The sequence below is a fragment of the Rhinolophus hipposideros genome, assembly GCF_964194185.1.
Source record: "Rhinolophus hipposideros genome assembly, chromosome: 2".
NCBI lineage: Eukaryota > Metazoa > Chordata > Mammalia > Chiroptera > Rhinolophidae > Rhinolophus > Rhinolophus hipposideros.
Window position 1 is genome coordinate 49,004,497 of NC_138048.1, and position 16,155 is coordinate 49,020,651.

General features: G+C 48.7%; 1 protein-coding gene across 4 annotated transcripts in view; it reads right to left on the bottom strand.

Moving 5' to 3' along the window:
* ADCY5 (adenylate cyclase 5) overlaps positions 1-16,155 on the bottom strand; it is a 153,724-nt gene that overhangs the window by 18,536 nt on the left and 119,033 nt on the right. For all 4 annotated transcript variants that reach the window (XM_081026197.1, XM_081026196.1, XM_081026195.1 and 1 more), the window contains exons 12-14: positions 12,786-12,873; positions 3,551-3,667; positions 2,984-3,148 (exon numbers count right to left, since the gene is read on the bottom strand). In XM_081026197.1, coding sequence (XP_080882323.1) covers positions 2,984-3,148; positions 3,551-3,667; positions 12,786-12,873 — 370 coding nt within the window. The remainder of the gene's footprint in view (positions 1-2,983; positions 3,149-3,550; positions 3,668-12,785; positions 12,874-16,155) is intronic.

Here is a 16,155-nt window from a genome sequence, read left to right on the forward strand (position 1 = left end):
CCCTCCCAGGCCCCGCCCCACCCTGCCTTCCCCCCCCAGGCCCCGCCCCACCCTGCCTTCCCCCTCCCAGGCCCCGCCCCACCCTGCCTTCCCCCAGGCCCCGCCCCACCCTGCCTTCCCCCGGCCCCGCCCTGTCTTCCCCCAGGCCCCGCCCCCCCTGCCTTCCCCCCCCCCCAGGCCCCGCCCCGCCCTGCCTTGCCCCCCCAGGCCCCGCCCCAGCCCCAGCATCCGTCCAGCCTGAGCTGGCCTCAGGTGAAGCCCAGTCTTGGGATAGTTCTGCTGATGCAAACTTGTGATGTAATGTGAAGGGCCCTGATTAGGGACCAGAAGATGTGGCTCTAGGCTGAGTTTGATCAGTACTGGCCGTGGGGTCCAATGGTTAGAGCAGGGCTCCAGGCTCAAGCAGCTTGAGTTCCATCCTGATTCATTATGGACTGTTTGTGTGACTTGGGCCATATATTCAACTTCTTTAAGCCTCAGTTTCCCCATATGCAAAACATCCTATCTCATGGGCTCACAGAAATGATTACAAGATTACAAGTGCCCTGTGCCCTCAATAACTGGGGAGCACAGACCCTAAGCCACCAATCTGCAACTTAAAATCTAAAGTTCTGGAAACTGAAAATGTTCTCATAACGAAGTGGTGGCAACACCTGAGCTGACCTTATTTGGTGGCAAAACCTGATCCAACTGATTTAATGCTAATTATCATCTTTATCCTGTTTCCTGTGACTATTCATACATTTTGCTTCAGAAATATTACTGTTTCATTATCAGCTGCTACCCAGAATGCACCGGGGTGTGAGGCAATCTTTTAAAATCTGAAAAGTTCTGAAGTCCGAACTATATCTGACCTGGAAGGCTTCAGATGAGGGACTGTGGTCCAGTACGATTTACTTTTGGGAAATCCCTTCTGGTCTCTGAGCCACAGTTTCTTTCTCAGACAACTGAGGGACCAAACCAAGTAGTCCAAGAGGTCACCTTCTGCTCTGTCGTCCCCAATGCTAATCCTAGACATGTCAGCATCTATTTTTCTTTTTCCCTTTTAAATTTAGCATTTAAATTTATTTCTGAGTCAGGCATCGGGGCTCACTATTTACTGCCTCTGCCTTGGGCTGGAGGCCAAATGGCAGTGGCTGCCAGTGGGGGTAGCTCCCAGGTTGGACATTCTGCCTCCCCAGGCCTTCAGGAACCCAGAGAGGACTGCAGAGGCCCCTGGGGATTGGAAGGGGCGGGGACCAGCCTTAAATCATCCAGAAGAAAGGGGGCAAAGGAAGGAGCAGGAAGGAGCACACCCAGATAATTCAGCCTCAAGGATAACAAGCTCATCCTTGGGGGATGAGGTGGCGGCCCAACAGCTAGCCTGGATTCCCCTTCAAAGCCAGGGCCCAGACAACCAGAGACGGAAGCTTAAGGCTGGAGTCTCCCAAGGGCCTCAGAGTCTGTGAGGGTTGCTGAATCAGAATAACACTGTGAGGAGTGGTCAGCCCCGGAGCAAGGCAGCCAGCAGGGGTCAGCAGGTCTGAAACTGGGACCACCCCTCTCCTGAAAACGAGGCCCTGGCACAGGCCTGGCACAGCCCTTTTCCCCCACTGTTCAGCTTCTTCCATGGAGCAACTACCAAGAGACAAGTGTGAGACCCAAACCAGCCCGAGTTTCTCAGCAAGCAGCTCTCAGGCAGCAGCTCCTGTGGGCTCTCGGCCAGATGGGAGAGGGAACAGAGGTGAGGGTTGGAAGGCGGGTGCCTGCTCGTCCAGGTTGCCTGAGGAGCATGGCCACCAGGGAAAGGGAGAGCTTGGCCTGGGCCCAGCGATGGGTGGAGGAGAAGCACTGGTCTGGTGAGCACCCGCAGAGCCCCGCTCCTCAGAATTTCCCTTGCCCTGTCTGTACAGGTGAGACCACTCAAGTTCCTTCCCAGAGAGCAGGGAGACCAGCACTGTGACAGCTGGTCTCCTCACTGTGACACAGGGCCCTCACAGCAGTTCTGGACCCTTCTGAGTCATGGGCCCTTTGGCAATTGGATAAAAGGTTGGACCCTCCCTCCAGAAAAGGGCAAAACTGCCATCATCTTAGAGGTTTCATATGAACCGCTTCCAGGGAGCTGCGGTGTGGGAATGATCCAGAGCATGGAGTGGACACCCTGGGTTGGAAACCTGGCTTGCTGCTCCCTCAAAAACTGCTCCCCAAGAAAACGAAGCAAGGTGAAGGAAGCAGCTCGCATACCATAGGGATGGAATACATGCTGCTCTCTAAGATTTCTCTGGGCTGTTTTAAACCCAATAACCTATAGGTACATGATTTCTTTTGGGGGCAATAAAAATGTTCTATAATTAATTATGATAATGATGCCTGCACAAATTTGTGACTGTATGAAAGGCTACTGAATCATACACCCTGAATGAGTGAACTTGATGGTAGTCCCTTTCCTTCCCTCCCTGCTCTCTGACCCAGAGCTGGTGGGGGACTCAGCCAGGTTCTCCTGAGGCAGCTTAGGGTCTCCAGCCTAAGCTGAGGGTCCAGAAACAGCTCTGCTCTTGGGTTAAGAATACAAACTCTGGAGCCAAATCACCTGGGTGAAAGTTCTGGCTCTGCCACTTACTAGCTGTGTGACCTTGGGCAAGTTACTTAACCTCTCTGTGCCTTAGTTTCATCTGAACGAAGGAGATAATAGTATCTGTGTCATAGAATTGTTGTGAGGATTAAATGAGTAAATGTATATAAAGCACTTAGCACAGTGCCCAATACATCGTTAACTACTATATAAACAATAGCTACGTTATTTATTATTGTCATTGTTATATTGAAGAGGCTGGCTTCCTTCATTGGTGTCTGCCATGTGGAGTGAGAAAAACTAAGGAAAGGAGGTCTCTGGAATGGCAGAGAGCTTGAGGGCCCCTGAGTCCCTCAGAGCAGCCAAAGGCAGAAAGGGAGTGGAGTGGGAGGGTCTCCACCTGCATCGTCCAGCCTTCTTCCTGCCCAGTACCTCAGGGAAGTTGCAGTTGGGCCAGGGGCTGCTGCAGAAGCCCTGCTCATCACCCAGGCTGTAGTTCATGGCCGACTCCACCACGTGGCACGCGTTGACCTGGCTGGAGCTGATGTTATGTTCATCCGCGAGGCAGCCGAACAGGTCCTTGGAGTTGCACATAAACTGTGGGCAGGGGAGAAGAGGGTCAGGGGGCCAGGCCAGGGCAGCCCATCCCCAAAGGGCATTGGGTACCTGTCCTCCCTCTGTCTTGGGTGCAGCCTGACACTAACTAGGGACAGGAGAGGAGCCTGGGAGAAGCTGAGGACTGGGTAAGGTGTGCCCGCTGCCCAGGGTGGGGCTCTGAAACATCCCCTGGGGACTTGCCGAGTCCTTCTGGCTCCTCCAGCCATGAGAGGCTTTAGGAGTCCAAGCTGATCCCAGACCCAAGCCAGGTGAGACCTGAAAAATTTCCACGGAGGGAGAACTTTCGAGGAGACTCTTCCCAGCCCATGGTGCAGTGTACAGGGCTGCACTGGCTTTCACCTGATGGGAGCGGAGAGGGCTGGGGAGGTGCAGCCAACCCACCATGTTGACAAAAGCCGACAGGAACACCAGGGTGATGGTGAACACCCCGACCAGGGTGCTGTTCATCTTGGAGCGCACGATCTTCCTGGAGAGGGTCTGCAGGGGGGCTGGGAAGAGCTGTGGTGGGGGAGGACCAAACAGAATTCAGTGGGCACGCTGCGAACTGCCATAGAACCAGCCCTGCCCTCCACCTTGGTCTCGCCAGCGCCAGCATCGTCTCAGGGCCCTTCCTGAACGCCCGCCCCGTGTGCAGGCCTCCAGCCTCACATCACTGCACCAGTTTGTGGCCCAACAGCACAGATTCTGCAGCTGGCCAGGACTGGGTCTACCTGAGGAGCTCACAGGTGAGAGGCTGGATGGAAGAAAGAAGGAAAAATGCCATCCTGACCGCACCAGGGAAGTAGAAGACAAAGCACATGTACCCGCTGTGTGAATTCTGAGCAGCTCAGAGTTACAATCAGGGAGGGGCAGAAGGCTTCTCTGAAGAAGTAGGAAACTATGGGTCTGAGGATTCGGGGAGAGCCTGGCGTCTGGAGGAAGGGTGGGGGCTGGGAAGACGGTGGCAGAGCAGCGGTGAGCAGGAGGGCGGGCCCTGGACAAGTGAACGCAGTGACCCTTTTTCAGCAAGATGCTCACGGATCTGCCATTTCCCCCACCTAACCCTCCTCATATTTCCTTCAACTAGACAAACTGTATGTCCACTCAAAGACCCACTGCGGTGTTGGCAATCACATGACCAGGCTCCACCAAATCTGACACAGCTGGCCCTGCCCACCATGTCTTCCCTATCTCCCATCCAGCCTCGACTGACGAGAAGTAGAAACCAGCAGACCCAGAGGAGTGGAAACTACCCAAATGTCCATCAGTTTCATGTTGACAATTTGTTGTGTCCACACAATGGAATATTATTCGGCCACAAAAAGGAATAAAATGCTGTGGCATGATGGTATGACATAAATAAACCTGGAAAATAGTATGCTCAGTAAAAGAAGCCAATCTCAAAAGGCCGCATATTGTATGATTTCATTTACACAAAATGTCCAGAACATAAATTCATAAAGACAGAAAGTAGATTAGAGGTCGGCAGGGAGTGTGGCAAGCAGGGACTAAGCAGTGATAGCTAATAGGTATGGGGTTTGGGGATGGTGACGACAATGTTCTGGAATTAGACAGTGTGCAACTTTATGAACATACTAAAAACTACTGAAATAACAATTTCACCCACCTTTATAAAGGTGGATTTTATGGCATGTGAATTTCATCTCAATAAAGCACTTATTAAAAAATCCTGCTGCGTCTCTTACCAGCTGTCTGGTCCTGGAGAAGTTGCTTAGGGCTCTGAGCCCCAGTTTCCTTATCGGTAAGTAGGGAATATCTATCTCACAGGGTGGCTATGAAGATGCACTTGAAAGTGCTTTGTAAACTGTTAAATTCAACAGAAAATGTAGTTAATATTTGCATTTTAAAGAGTTATGTTGCCAATGAGAACGAAAGTTCTTGTTTCCTATGAAAGGAATTTTTGGTTTCACAGCTGGGGAAAGTGTTTTGGCACTAGCATCAGGACCTCCCTCTGAAATGCTAATGACGGATGGTTTCTAATCTTCACCTGCCTCAGATTTTGTCATTCCACCCTCCCCCACCCCCACCCATGTGACTTAAATCATTTTAGTTCTGATTACCCTATCCATCAATTGAAGGGCTTCCTTCACCATTCTGCAATCCCCAATGATTAGGGAGCAGGGTATGCACATGGGCTTCCTGGTACATGTGAAACTAGCATCCCCACCAAGGCCACCCAGACACCAGGAGAAGGACTGCAGGCTTTAACAAAAAGAAAAATATTCTGGGGCGGCCGGTTAGTTCAGTTGGTTAGAGCACAGTGCTCTTAACAAGGCTGCCCGTTCGATCCCCACACGGGCCAGTGTGAGCTGCACCCTCCACAACTAGGCTGAAACAACCACATGAATTGGAGCTGATGGGTCCTGGAGAAACACACTTAAAAGAAATAAAAGTTAAAAAAAAAAAAATCCAATCTGGAATGTTGCTCCAACATCTAATGAAGGATTAACTCTTAACGCATTGGCTTGCTATAAGCCATTTTCCCTTGTCGCCCTTTAAAAAGATCCACTCTTGATTTTAAAACCTCAGCAAGAACCAAGAACCCAGGAATTGCTGCTTTTTGAAGTCTCCAAAAGATCTGACATACTGCGATGGTATGGGTTTGTAGAGTCTCTCATTTCCTGTAATCAGAAAGTTCATCTGAGTGTTGACCCTAAATCCCACCTTTACTAACCCCAGTGTGATGACAAATCTATCTCTTCACCCGGGACAGAGTCTCCTCGTGGGGCTGCGGCCCAGTGGCAAGCTGATCTTGGAGAGCATATTTTTAACGGCAGGACATTGTATCTGTGCAAATCAATTGCTCAATGCTTGTCACAAACAGAGCTCAGAAAATGAATCAATTAAAAAAATTTCCAAACCAGTACATTCCCAGTCTAATTAATTCAAATCAATTTAATACGAAAACAGGAGTGGGGACATAATAAACCATGACTGGCTGAAGGACAGTTTTGATCTTGGCTTCTTTGAAAGTCTCCAGGTAAATCAATGACTTCCCTGGGGCCCTGTTCCTTGTATGTGATGTGGGGCCAGCGTGTTGCAGAGATGAACGAAGGTGATGAAACCTGAAGGCAAAAAGTTTAAGAAAACAGGCTTTTTGATAAGGACCTAATAAAAAGAGGCAGTAGCTCCTACTTCAGAAAAATATTTTAAAAGATAAGAAAATTTGAGAGGGCTAACAAGGCAGGCAGAAGCGAACCAGGCTCTCATCACCTGGCCTCTTAGAGGTCAACTGGACATATTATCGAAGGCAGTGTCCTGGAGGGGAAGGACTGTAGGCTCTGGAGTCAAGAACCATTTGGGTTTAAATCCCAGCTATATACCACTTCCTAGCTCCAGGACCTGGGGAAAGCTGTGTTACCAACCTCTCTTAGCTTTATTTTCCTCATCTTTGAAATAGATGCAATAAAAAGCCACCATAGAGGCTCAGGAAACACAGCTCAAAGTGGCACGGCTGGGATCTGGACCCTAGATTGCCTGATTCAAAAGCCACAGAAGGAACCTAAGATATGCCTCCTGGAACAAAGAGTTCTCCATCCCCAAATGAACATATGTCTGGCAACGACACAACCTTTCCCTGATAGACAAAATGTGATCCTGAGCATATGGGTGGAAAGGTGAGTGAGGGACTCCTAAGGTCCTCCCAGGACAGAAGATACCTTACGAGGTGAGAGGTACTGATAGTGTATGTAGTAAGACCCTATGTTAGATACTGTGGACAGCAGTCCAGGTGGCGTGGCAGAAAGGAGAGCCAGCAAGGTGGGACTTAGCCACACTCAGGCTGCGCGGAGAGGAGAGGAAGCTTTTCGGTGACTGCACAGAGCAGACGGAGACTAGAAAAAGCTCTGGTCACAGTTCCCTGGAGCTCAGACAATCGGGTTCCAGGGGTCCTGGGATGCAAGCTAACAGGGAGCCAGCAGCCTGGAGGATGAGGGAGATTTAGACATACGCATGCACGCGTGTTCACGCACATGGACACGCGCGCACACACACGCAGAGAACTATGTGGCTGAGTATTCCTTCTGGGCCTATCTGTACCCAAGTCCCAGCCTGCAGGAAAGGAGTCGGGCCTTCTGAGTAAGGATGTGCTAATCAGCCATAGTAAATACAGGGGAACCAGATCCGCATGTGGGGAAAGGAGGGAGGCAGCCTCTTCTACCCATTTGGGTCGTGGTGGCAAAAATGCCAGCATTGTCAGGGGTCGGCCTGGGCTGCTTCACAGGATAATGGGCAGAAGCCACAGGAAGGTGGAACAGTCACAGCTGGCCAAAGAGGGAAGGAAGGGACTGTGCTCAGATGTGAGTGAGCTCACTGTCCCTAGAAGTGATCAAGCAGAGGCTGGCCCTTGCAGGGTTATCATTGAGGGAATCCAGTCTCAGGTGGGTGTTTGGGCTGCCTCACTGCTTGGGTCCCTTCCAATCTGAGCTTCTCTGAGTCTGTGGACCATGTGTGACGGCAGGGAGGTATGTAGCATGGTTTCTCTAAGAAAAGCAGCTCTGGCCGGCCTGGTGGCTCAGGCAGTTAGAGCTCCATGCTCCTAACTCTGAAGGCTGCCGGTTCCATTCCCACATGGGCCAGTGGGCTCTCAACCACAAGGTTGCCAGTTCAACTCCTCGAGTCCCACAAGGGATGGTGGGCTCCACCTCCTGCAATTAAGATTGAACATGGCACCTTGAGCTGAGCTGCCACTGAGCTCCCGGATGGCTCAGTTGGTTGGAGCGAGTCCTCTCAACCACAATGTTGCTGGTTCGACTCCCTCAATGGATGGTGGGCTGTGCCTCCTGCAACTAGCAATGGCAACTGGACCTGGAGCTGAGCTGCGCCCTCCACAACTAAGACTGAAAGGACAACAACTTGAAGCTGAACGGCACCTTCCACAACTAAGATTGAAAGGACAACAATTTGACTTGGAAAAAAGGCCTGGAAGTACACACTGTTCTCCAATAAAGTCCTGTTCCCCTTCCCCAATAAAATCTTAGAAAAGAAAAAGAAAAGAAAAGAAAAGAAAAGAAAAGAAAAGAAAAGAAAAGAAAAGAAAAGAAAAGAAAAGAAAAGAAAAGAAAAGCAAAGCAAAGCAAAGCAAAGCAAAGCAAAGAAAAGCAAAGAAAAGAAAAGCAGCTCTGGGGCCCCGGGCAGCACCAATGCCAAGGGAAGGGAGAAGTGATGTGGGCAGGTGTTCAGACTCGCCCCAAGACAGCATCACCAGGAGGAAGTGCTCAGAGGACGATCCTAAGGACAGGCATCCAGAGACAGCGGGTGGGCTCTAGAGGGCAGCTGACGCTCTCTGGACATGGGGCCAGGACGTTGGGACAAGCTGAAGACCAAGGCACCAAGTTAGCCTCACTGAGAAAGCTAGGCCGGCTGTGAAATGGACCAACTGTATCAGAGAAAGACCAAACAGGCCCAAGGTGAAAAGACAATCAGCCCTCAGTTAGTAGGAAGGGAAAACCTTCCAGCAAAAAGGACATGAGAAACTACTCCCTGTCAGACAGTGAAGATGACTAAGTCAACTAATTTAGTCTATACTTTCTTCACAGTTCTCCCTTCAAAAAGGTTAAAATATGGACAATTTAAGAAAGTCATTCCAAGTCATTTGGGGGGAAATGGAAAAGTAAATGAAATAGAGAAAGAAACCATGTCTGACAGAAGTGCCTGGCTTTGGCTCCATGGAGCCTATACCAGGTGGGGATAACTTAGGAACAGCTGCATCTCATCGAAAAACCACTAGCCACGACTTCTGAGAAACTGTGGAAATAAAATGAAAAATTTCTGAGTCTGGTAAAGGGTAAGTGTTTTCAGAGGGAAAACAGAATGACACTGAAAATTCCAGTCCAGTCGGCTAAATGGCAATACCTGAAAAGGTGATAAAATCAACTCTTCGTCCACCTTCAAGCAGGTGCAGTGGTGCTTAGTGACAGGCAGATGTCCCCACATCAGGGGAAGGGAGGGCTAATCTGCCCTGGTGCGTGGATGCCAAAGGGAGAATTATCCCTTTTATGTCTTAATAGGCAAACATGTTAAAGCACAACATGAAAGAGGAATGGAGAATAATGAAACGGAAGACAAGTTCATCCTACAAACACTTTTCAGGTTGGGGGTCTACTCTCCAGAACATGGATAAATGCTGAGAAGATGGCTTATCGAGAGGTTGGGAGGGAAGAAGACAGACAGGAACGAACCTAAGGTAGGTACCAGAATATATTCAACCACTGGCCCCCAACAACAAGTTCCAGACTTAATAAGCCACTGAGCACTTTTTTCCTAAACAAATTCTTTACAGAAGCTCTACATCTGTAAGATGGACGAAGCAGCTACCCCTGGTTGCTGGTTGGAGTGTGTGTGTGTGTGTGTGTGGTTGGAGTGTGTGTGTGTGTGTGTGTGTGTGTGTGTGTGTGTGTGTGTGGTGTGTGGTGGGATGGGGTGGGGGCAGGGAGGTGGGCATTCCATCCAAACCAGCCTTCCCCTGAGGAAAGTTGGGTTTCCACAGAACCCAGAAAAATCAGTGGGCTGGATAACGGAACTGAGAACAAGCTTACGGAATGTGACGTTGATTACAAAATATGTTCAATAAAACAAAAAGAGACAGGAATGATTTTCACAAATAATCTTCAACACTGGCAAAAAGAATTCACTAGACCAAAATAGTAACTTAAAATGGCCAGTGCAGGTGAGAAAATGAGGCTCTCCTCCCTGCTCCTCCCCTTTTCCCTCTCCCACCCTCCACCACCAACTGACACACTCACAAATCAGGGAACATAAACCCAACGAAATCGGTGTAGCTGAGGTTTACCAAAGCAGTGAACAGAAAAGAGAGAAGTCTAGGTTCCAGTTTAAAAACTATAGACTACATCTAGCTTTGATTCTGATTTGAATAGGCTAAACAACTTCCTCAATCAAACAAACAAACAATGACTTTGCCTCAGTTTGTTTATAAATTAAAAAGAATCTTTTGGGGGTTTAGAAAAAGAATGTTTAAGAGGCCCTTTTAGGGCAGCCCCATGGTTTAGTTGGTTAGAGCGCAAGGTGGGAACAACAGGGTTGCCAGTCTGATTCCCACATGGGCCAGTGAGCTGCGCCCTCCACAACTAGATTGAAGACAATGAGCTGTCGCTGAGCTGTCGCTGAGCTGCTGGAGGGGCGGCCTGGTGACTCAGTTGGTTAGAGCGCGAGCTCTCAACAACAAGGTTGCCAGTTCAATTCCTGCATGGGATGTTGGGCTGCGCCCCCCGCAACTAAGATTGAAAATGGCGACTGGACTTGGAGCTGAGCTGCGCCCTCCAACTAGACTGAAGGACAACTACTTGGAGCTGATGGGCCCTGGAGAAACACACTGTTCCACAATATTCCCCAATAAAAAAAAAAAAAAGAAAAAAAAGTTAAAAAAAAAAAGAGGCCCTTTTAGCTATGGTGTGCTTTTTCTTAGGTTTTGACTACTGTGGTAAAATACACGTAACATAAAACATGCCATTTAAACCATTTTTAAGTGTACAATTCAGTGGTGTCAATGACGTGCATATCGTTGTGCAACCATCACTGCTATTTATTTCCAGGATCCTTTCATCACTCCAAACAGAAGCTCTGTACCCATCAGGCAATAACTCCCCATCCTAACCCCGGGTACCCTCTAATCTACCTTCTGTCTCTATGAATTTGCCTATCCTAGATATTTCATGTAAGTAGAATCATACAACATACGTCCTTTTGTGTCTAGCTTCCCTCACTTTATAGCATAATGGTTTCAAGGTTCATGGATGTTGTAACATGTGTCAGAACTCCATTCCTTTTTATGGGTACATAATGTTCCATTGTATGCATACACGACTTTGGTTTATCTGTTCATCTGTTGATGGACACTTGGGTTGTTTCCACCTTTTGCCTGTTGTGAATATGTGGTGTGCTCTTATAGCCACGAGAGGAAGAAAATGGGACTGCCCACTGTGGAAAAGCAAGCTGGGGGTGGGGGGAGAGGTGACAATGAAAGGAAAGACCAAAAGGCCAGGAGGTGACTGACTGAACACAAAGCCTTGAGGAAGGAGCTGGTGGAGAAGCAGGGAACCAGGATTAACCCCTATGATGCAGCGAAACAACCCGTTGAGCACACGTCCCAACTCTCCGAGTGACCCCGGGCCGCCTGCTCCTCTTCGGGACCTACTTCTGCTCCAGCTCTGAGGGGGGGCAGCACCACATCAGGTGATTACCAGAGCTTCCAGTTCTGACAATCAGTCCACCGAGACCTGGACCATCAGGTGATTTATACAGTTAACGGGCGGACGGGTGACTCAGTTGGTTAAAGGGCAAGCTCTGAACAACAGGGTCTGCCGGTTCAATTCCCACCTGCCAGCGAGCTGCGCCCTCCACAACTAGAATGAAGACGAGCTGCAGCTGAGCTGCCACTGAGCTCCTGGGCGGCCGGGTGACTCAGTTGGCTGGAGCATGTGTTCTCAACCCCAGGGTTGCCGGTCTGACTCCCACAAGGGATGGTGGGCTGCAACTAGCAACGGCAACTGGACCTGGAGCTGAGCTGCGCCCCCCACAACTGAGACTGAAAGGACAACAACTTGACTTGGATGGAGCTGATGGGTCCTGGAAAAAACACACTATTTCCCAATGAAAAAAGTCCTGGAAATACACGCTGTTCCCCAATAAATTTCTGTTCCCCTTCCCCAATAAAAAAGTCTCAAAAAAAAACAACCGTTAATAGCCCAACCTAATGAAGGACCCCATTGGAGGGTAGAGAGGGAACGGGGACTTTTGGAGGTGACAAACGTCAGGTCCCTCCAGAAGAACATGGTGCCCACTGCAGAGTGTGTAGGGAGTAATGGCAGGGCCAGGTCCATGTCCACACACCCCCAGGGGCTTGGCTCCGAGTGTCAGTAAGGAGCGGAGAAATGGTTGCAGCAGAAGGTGGAAAGGGCTTGCACCTGCCCAGGGACAGAGTGCTTTCTGGGACCAGGCTGACCCTGTCAGGGAATGTCTGAACCACTAGGTAGGCAATGAGGGGAAGGCAAACAGGAACCTGAGTGATTCCTACAACAGACCAGACACAGCTGGCTGGGGGACACAGCCTGCCCAAGAGGAGGCGTGGGAGAAAAACCCAGGACAGGGTCTTGTGCCCACATTACTAGCTGTGTGGCCCTGTCTGGGCCTCTCCTCATCTATATGATGGATGGATGGAGCTCAAAAGCCATCAAGTCTATGGTCCCCTCCAGGGCCAATTCCAGGGCACGTGGGAACACTGAAGGGGGCGTCGAGAGATCTCTTCCACACTTGTTCTTTCAGCAAATGTTTACTGGCCACGGCTTCAGGCCAGGCACTGTGCTAAGTGCCTTCCTGCATCCCACCTCATACCAAGTGGACGAAGAGAAGAGGTAGCAACACTATCTTCTGGTTGCAAAGATCTGCGAAGGCTAATTAAAACAGCCAGTACCAATGAGGCTCCCCGACTAACTGCACCCCTACTGCCCAGTTTGCTGCCAGCGCCAGTCAGCAGTTGTGACCCGGCATCATGCACCCCTGGTCCCAACAGGGACTCTCAGGCTGCTGGGAGGGCCCCTATCGGAGGGCTGGGAAGGGAGGGGAAACGGCGACCAAGGGCTCAGGTGGCAGCCAGACTCACCTTCACGCAGGAGTAGATCACGGACACAAATACTACCAAGGTGAGCAGCACAAAACAGGTCAGGTAGAAACTCAACATGAACACGGAGCTGGAAGAAGAAAGGAGGTGGGGAATTATGGGTGGACCGGGTTAAAAGATGATAAGGATGGAAGATGTCGTGCCCAGGTGACAGGGCAGCAGCTTCCCCAGGCCTGGCCTAGCAAATAGACTGCGGGTTCCGAGTGCCCATCTTACCGCTCTGGAGGGCTGGGGCTCTGAGAGCCCATGCGAAGGAAGCAGAAGTTGCTCCATTTGCCCTGCACCCACCTCCCAGCCATTCCTAGCCCCTGACTCACTGAGAAAGGCTCACACAGCCTTGGGAACTGAGTCAAGACTCTGCTCCATGACCGTCTAGCTCCTGCCCTTGCCATCTTTCTGCAACTTCCAGGGGGAGCAGCAGCCTCTAGTGTACCCAACGGAGAACCAGGTGACACCTGCTCAGTATTTTGCCTAATTCTTAGCCATCCACACACTCTCGTCATTTAGCTTGGAAGGACCCATTTTAAAAATCACTTGGTTATTCCCTCCAAGTAGCCACTCGTGGCTTGATAAGTAACTATACAAGCTGAAAACTGATTTGATAAACAGTCATCCCCACCAGCCACTCCGAGAAACAGCAGTGATGTGTCTCTTTGAAGGGCAGTCCTTAAGCCTTGTCCCCCTCCTACTGCCAGACCCTAAAACAAGTCCTGCTCAGGTTTTGCTCTCTTATTCCTAGTCAGTTCAACAACAACAACAACCAAAATTCAGGGGTCTCCTGCTACCCTTCCTTTCAGAGGCAGATCACAGGTGATCTTAACATCTACCAGGGACTGGAATCCTCAGACAAAAGACCTGCAAGTGACTTTCCATCTGGAACCTTCCACTGGCTCTCTGGGAGCAGGGGCTGGCCGAGGTACGGCACACCCCACTATATCACCCCACCTTTCAGGGAGTGAGAGTAACCTGGAGATACCAGGCATTGTTAGCAGTTTAAAGGCAAGTGAAGGACTTGAGAAGGCAGGGGACACCTGTAGGGACGCATTCAAACGGCCGTCTTTGTTCCAGGTTCCCCCAGAAGCCAGCACTTAGCTGCCTTAAACAAATAGAACAAGGGGAGAGAACTCTCTTCAGAAGGAAATAAAGACCTTTAAAGTAGCTTTTAAGGCTTCCCTAGAGAGGAGGGCTAGAGAATGACCTCTGTCAATGCCTTAGCAACTCCTCAATGTCTTAGCAACTGGGAGCTGTGGCCTGAGGAGGGAATGAAGCAGCTGGAGGCAGAGCAGGGAACTGGGATAACCCAGCCCTGACGCCATGCTGCAGAAAAAGAAAAGTGGCAAAGGGGCAGGATTATGCACCCAAGCTAAGAGGACTTGTAGCTGCAATGGGACAGAAAACCTAGGTTGCTTATTTATACCTGTAGCTCCACTTCAATACAGAAAAATGGGTCCTATGCCAATAAGAACCCACAAACCCACCGGCTCTGCCCAGTGTCCATGCGTGGACAATGGTCACTGGCTGCATAACCAGAGTGCAGCTGGGTGCCAGTGCCTGGTTTGCACCCATGGAATCCTGACAGAGTCACAGCACAAACAAATTTAAGAGTTATGTTTTCAACAAGTGTCATTCAAAATAAAAGGCACTGAGTAATAAGACCTGTCAACATCCTGTACCTCCTGATGTGATGCACTGAGGACACAACATCACTCCTGTGGGATTCTTGTCAGAAGCACATAATCTCAATCTAATCATGAGAAAATATCAGACAAACCCAAATGGAGACATTCTACAAATTAACTGGTCAGTACTCATCAAAGGTGTCAAGGCCATGAAAGACAAGTAAAGCTGACGAGTGTCACAGATTAGATGGGACGAAGGAAATACAACAGCTAAACGCAATGTGAGATCCTGCACTGGCTGCTGGACCACAGAAAGGCCATTCGGGGGATCTCGGACGGCATTAGGAATGGTCTGTAGATTAGTGAATAGTATCATTCCAGTGTCCATTTCTCGGGTTTGATTATTATTGTATTGCGGTTATGTAAATCGTCAGCATTATGGAAAACTGGATGAAGGGTGCACAGAAACTATAGTACTGTTGTAACCTTTCCGTAAGTCTGCAATTATTTCAAAATGAAAAACAGAAAGTGTTGGGGTGATTGCCTTCTAGATTAAATTAGACTTCTGAGACATAACCAAATGCAACCAGTGGGTCTTGAGTAGAACCTGGCTAGGAATAAACCAAGACTAGAAGACATTTTGGAAATTTGAATATGGACGTGATATTAGATGATTGTAGAGAACTGGTGCTACTTTTGTTTGGTATGTAAGGCATTGTGGTTAAGAAGGAAAATGCCCTTCACATGGTGTGTATTGAGCTTTTCAGGAGCAAAACATCCTTGTGTCTAAAATTTACTTTAAACAATCAGGAAAAAAAAGCAAAATATTAACAATTGTTATATCTAGGAGATAGATTGTTGATTATATTAATTATTTTCTGTGTGTTTGAAATACTGCATAATAAAAAGTTAAAAATGATGTATGTATACATGCACATACCGTGTTTCCCTGAAAATAAGACTTCGCCGGACAATCAGCTCTAATGCATCTTTTGGAGCAAAAATTAATATAAGACCCAGTCTTATTTTACTATAAGACAGGGTATAATATAATTAATATAATATAATATAATATAATATAATATAATATAATATAATATAATACAATATAATACAATATAATACAATATAATACAATATAATACAAAATACCAGGTCTTATATTAATTTTTGCTCCAAAAGACATATTAGAGCTGATGGTCCGGCTAGGTCTCATTTTTGGGGAAACACGGTATTAGACATATATATAGACATACATGCACACAGTAGAACAGTTATATTCCTCACCTAGACATGACTGTGAATAACTAGCTAACAAACACTTCGTTTCCAAAAGCCCACTGCCCACTCAGAGTGGTCCCCTGCGATGCCACAGGCCTCTCTTAGCAACACGGCCAGTTCTCAGAAGAGTTCAGAAGCATCTCTTTGAGAAAGGCCTTCAGAACCTGAAATTCATTCTTTGAACTATCCAGAGTAGCAGAAAACCTTTATCTTTTGAAGATGTATTGATTTTTTTGTGTAAGAACCAAAGGTCATGCAGAAACAAGCCTGGTGAAGACTTTGGGTGATTCAATAGATGCCTGTAGTGTGGGTTTAAATGGGATGAGATGATCGGGTGAGGAGTCTCCCATGCAGTCAGGCAGTGCCCAGAGCACGCGGCCTCCCGTCACGGAGGAGTCAAACTCCCGACTTCTCCATCCCATCAAGAACACGTCTGGAACATTCTCTCCCTG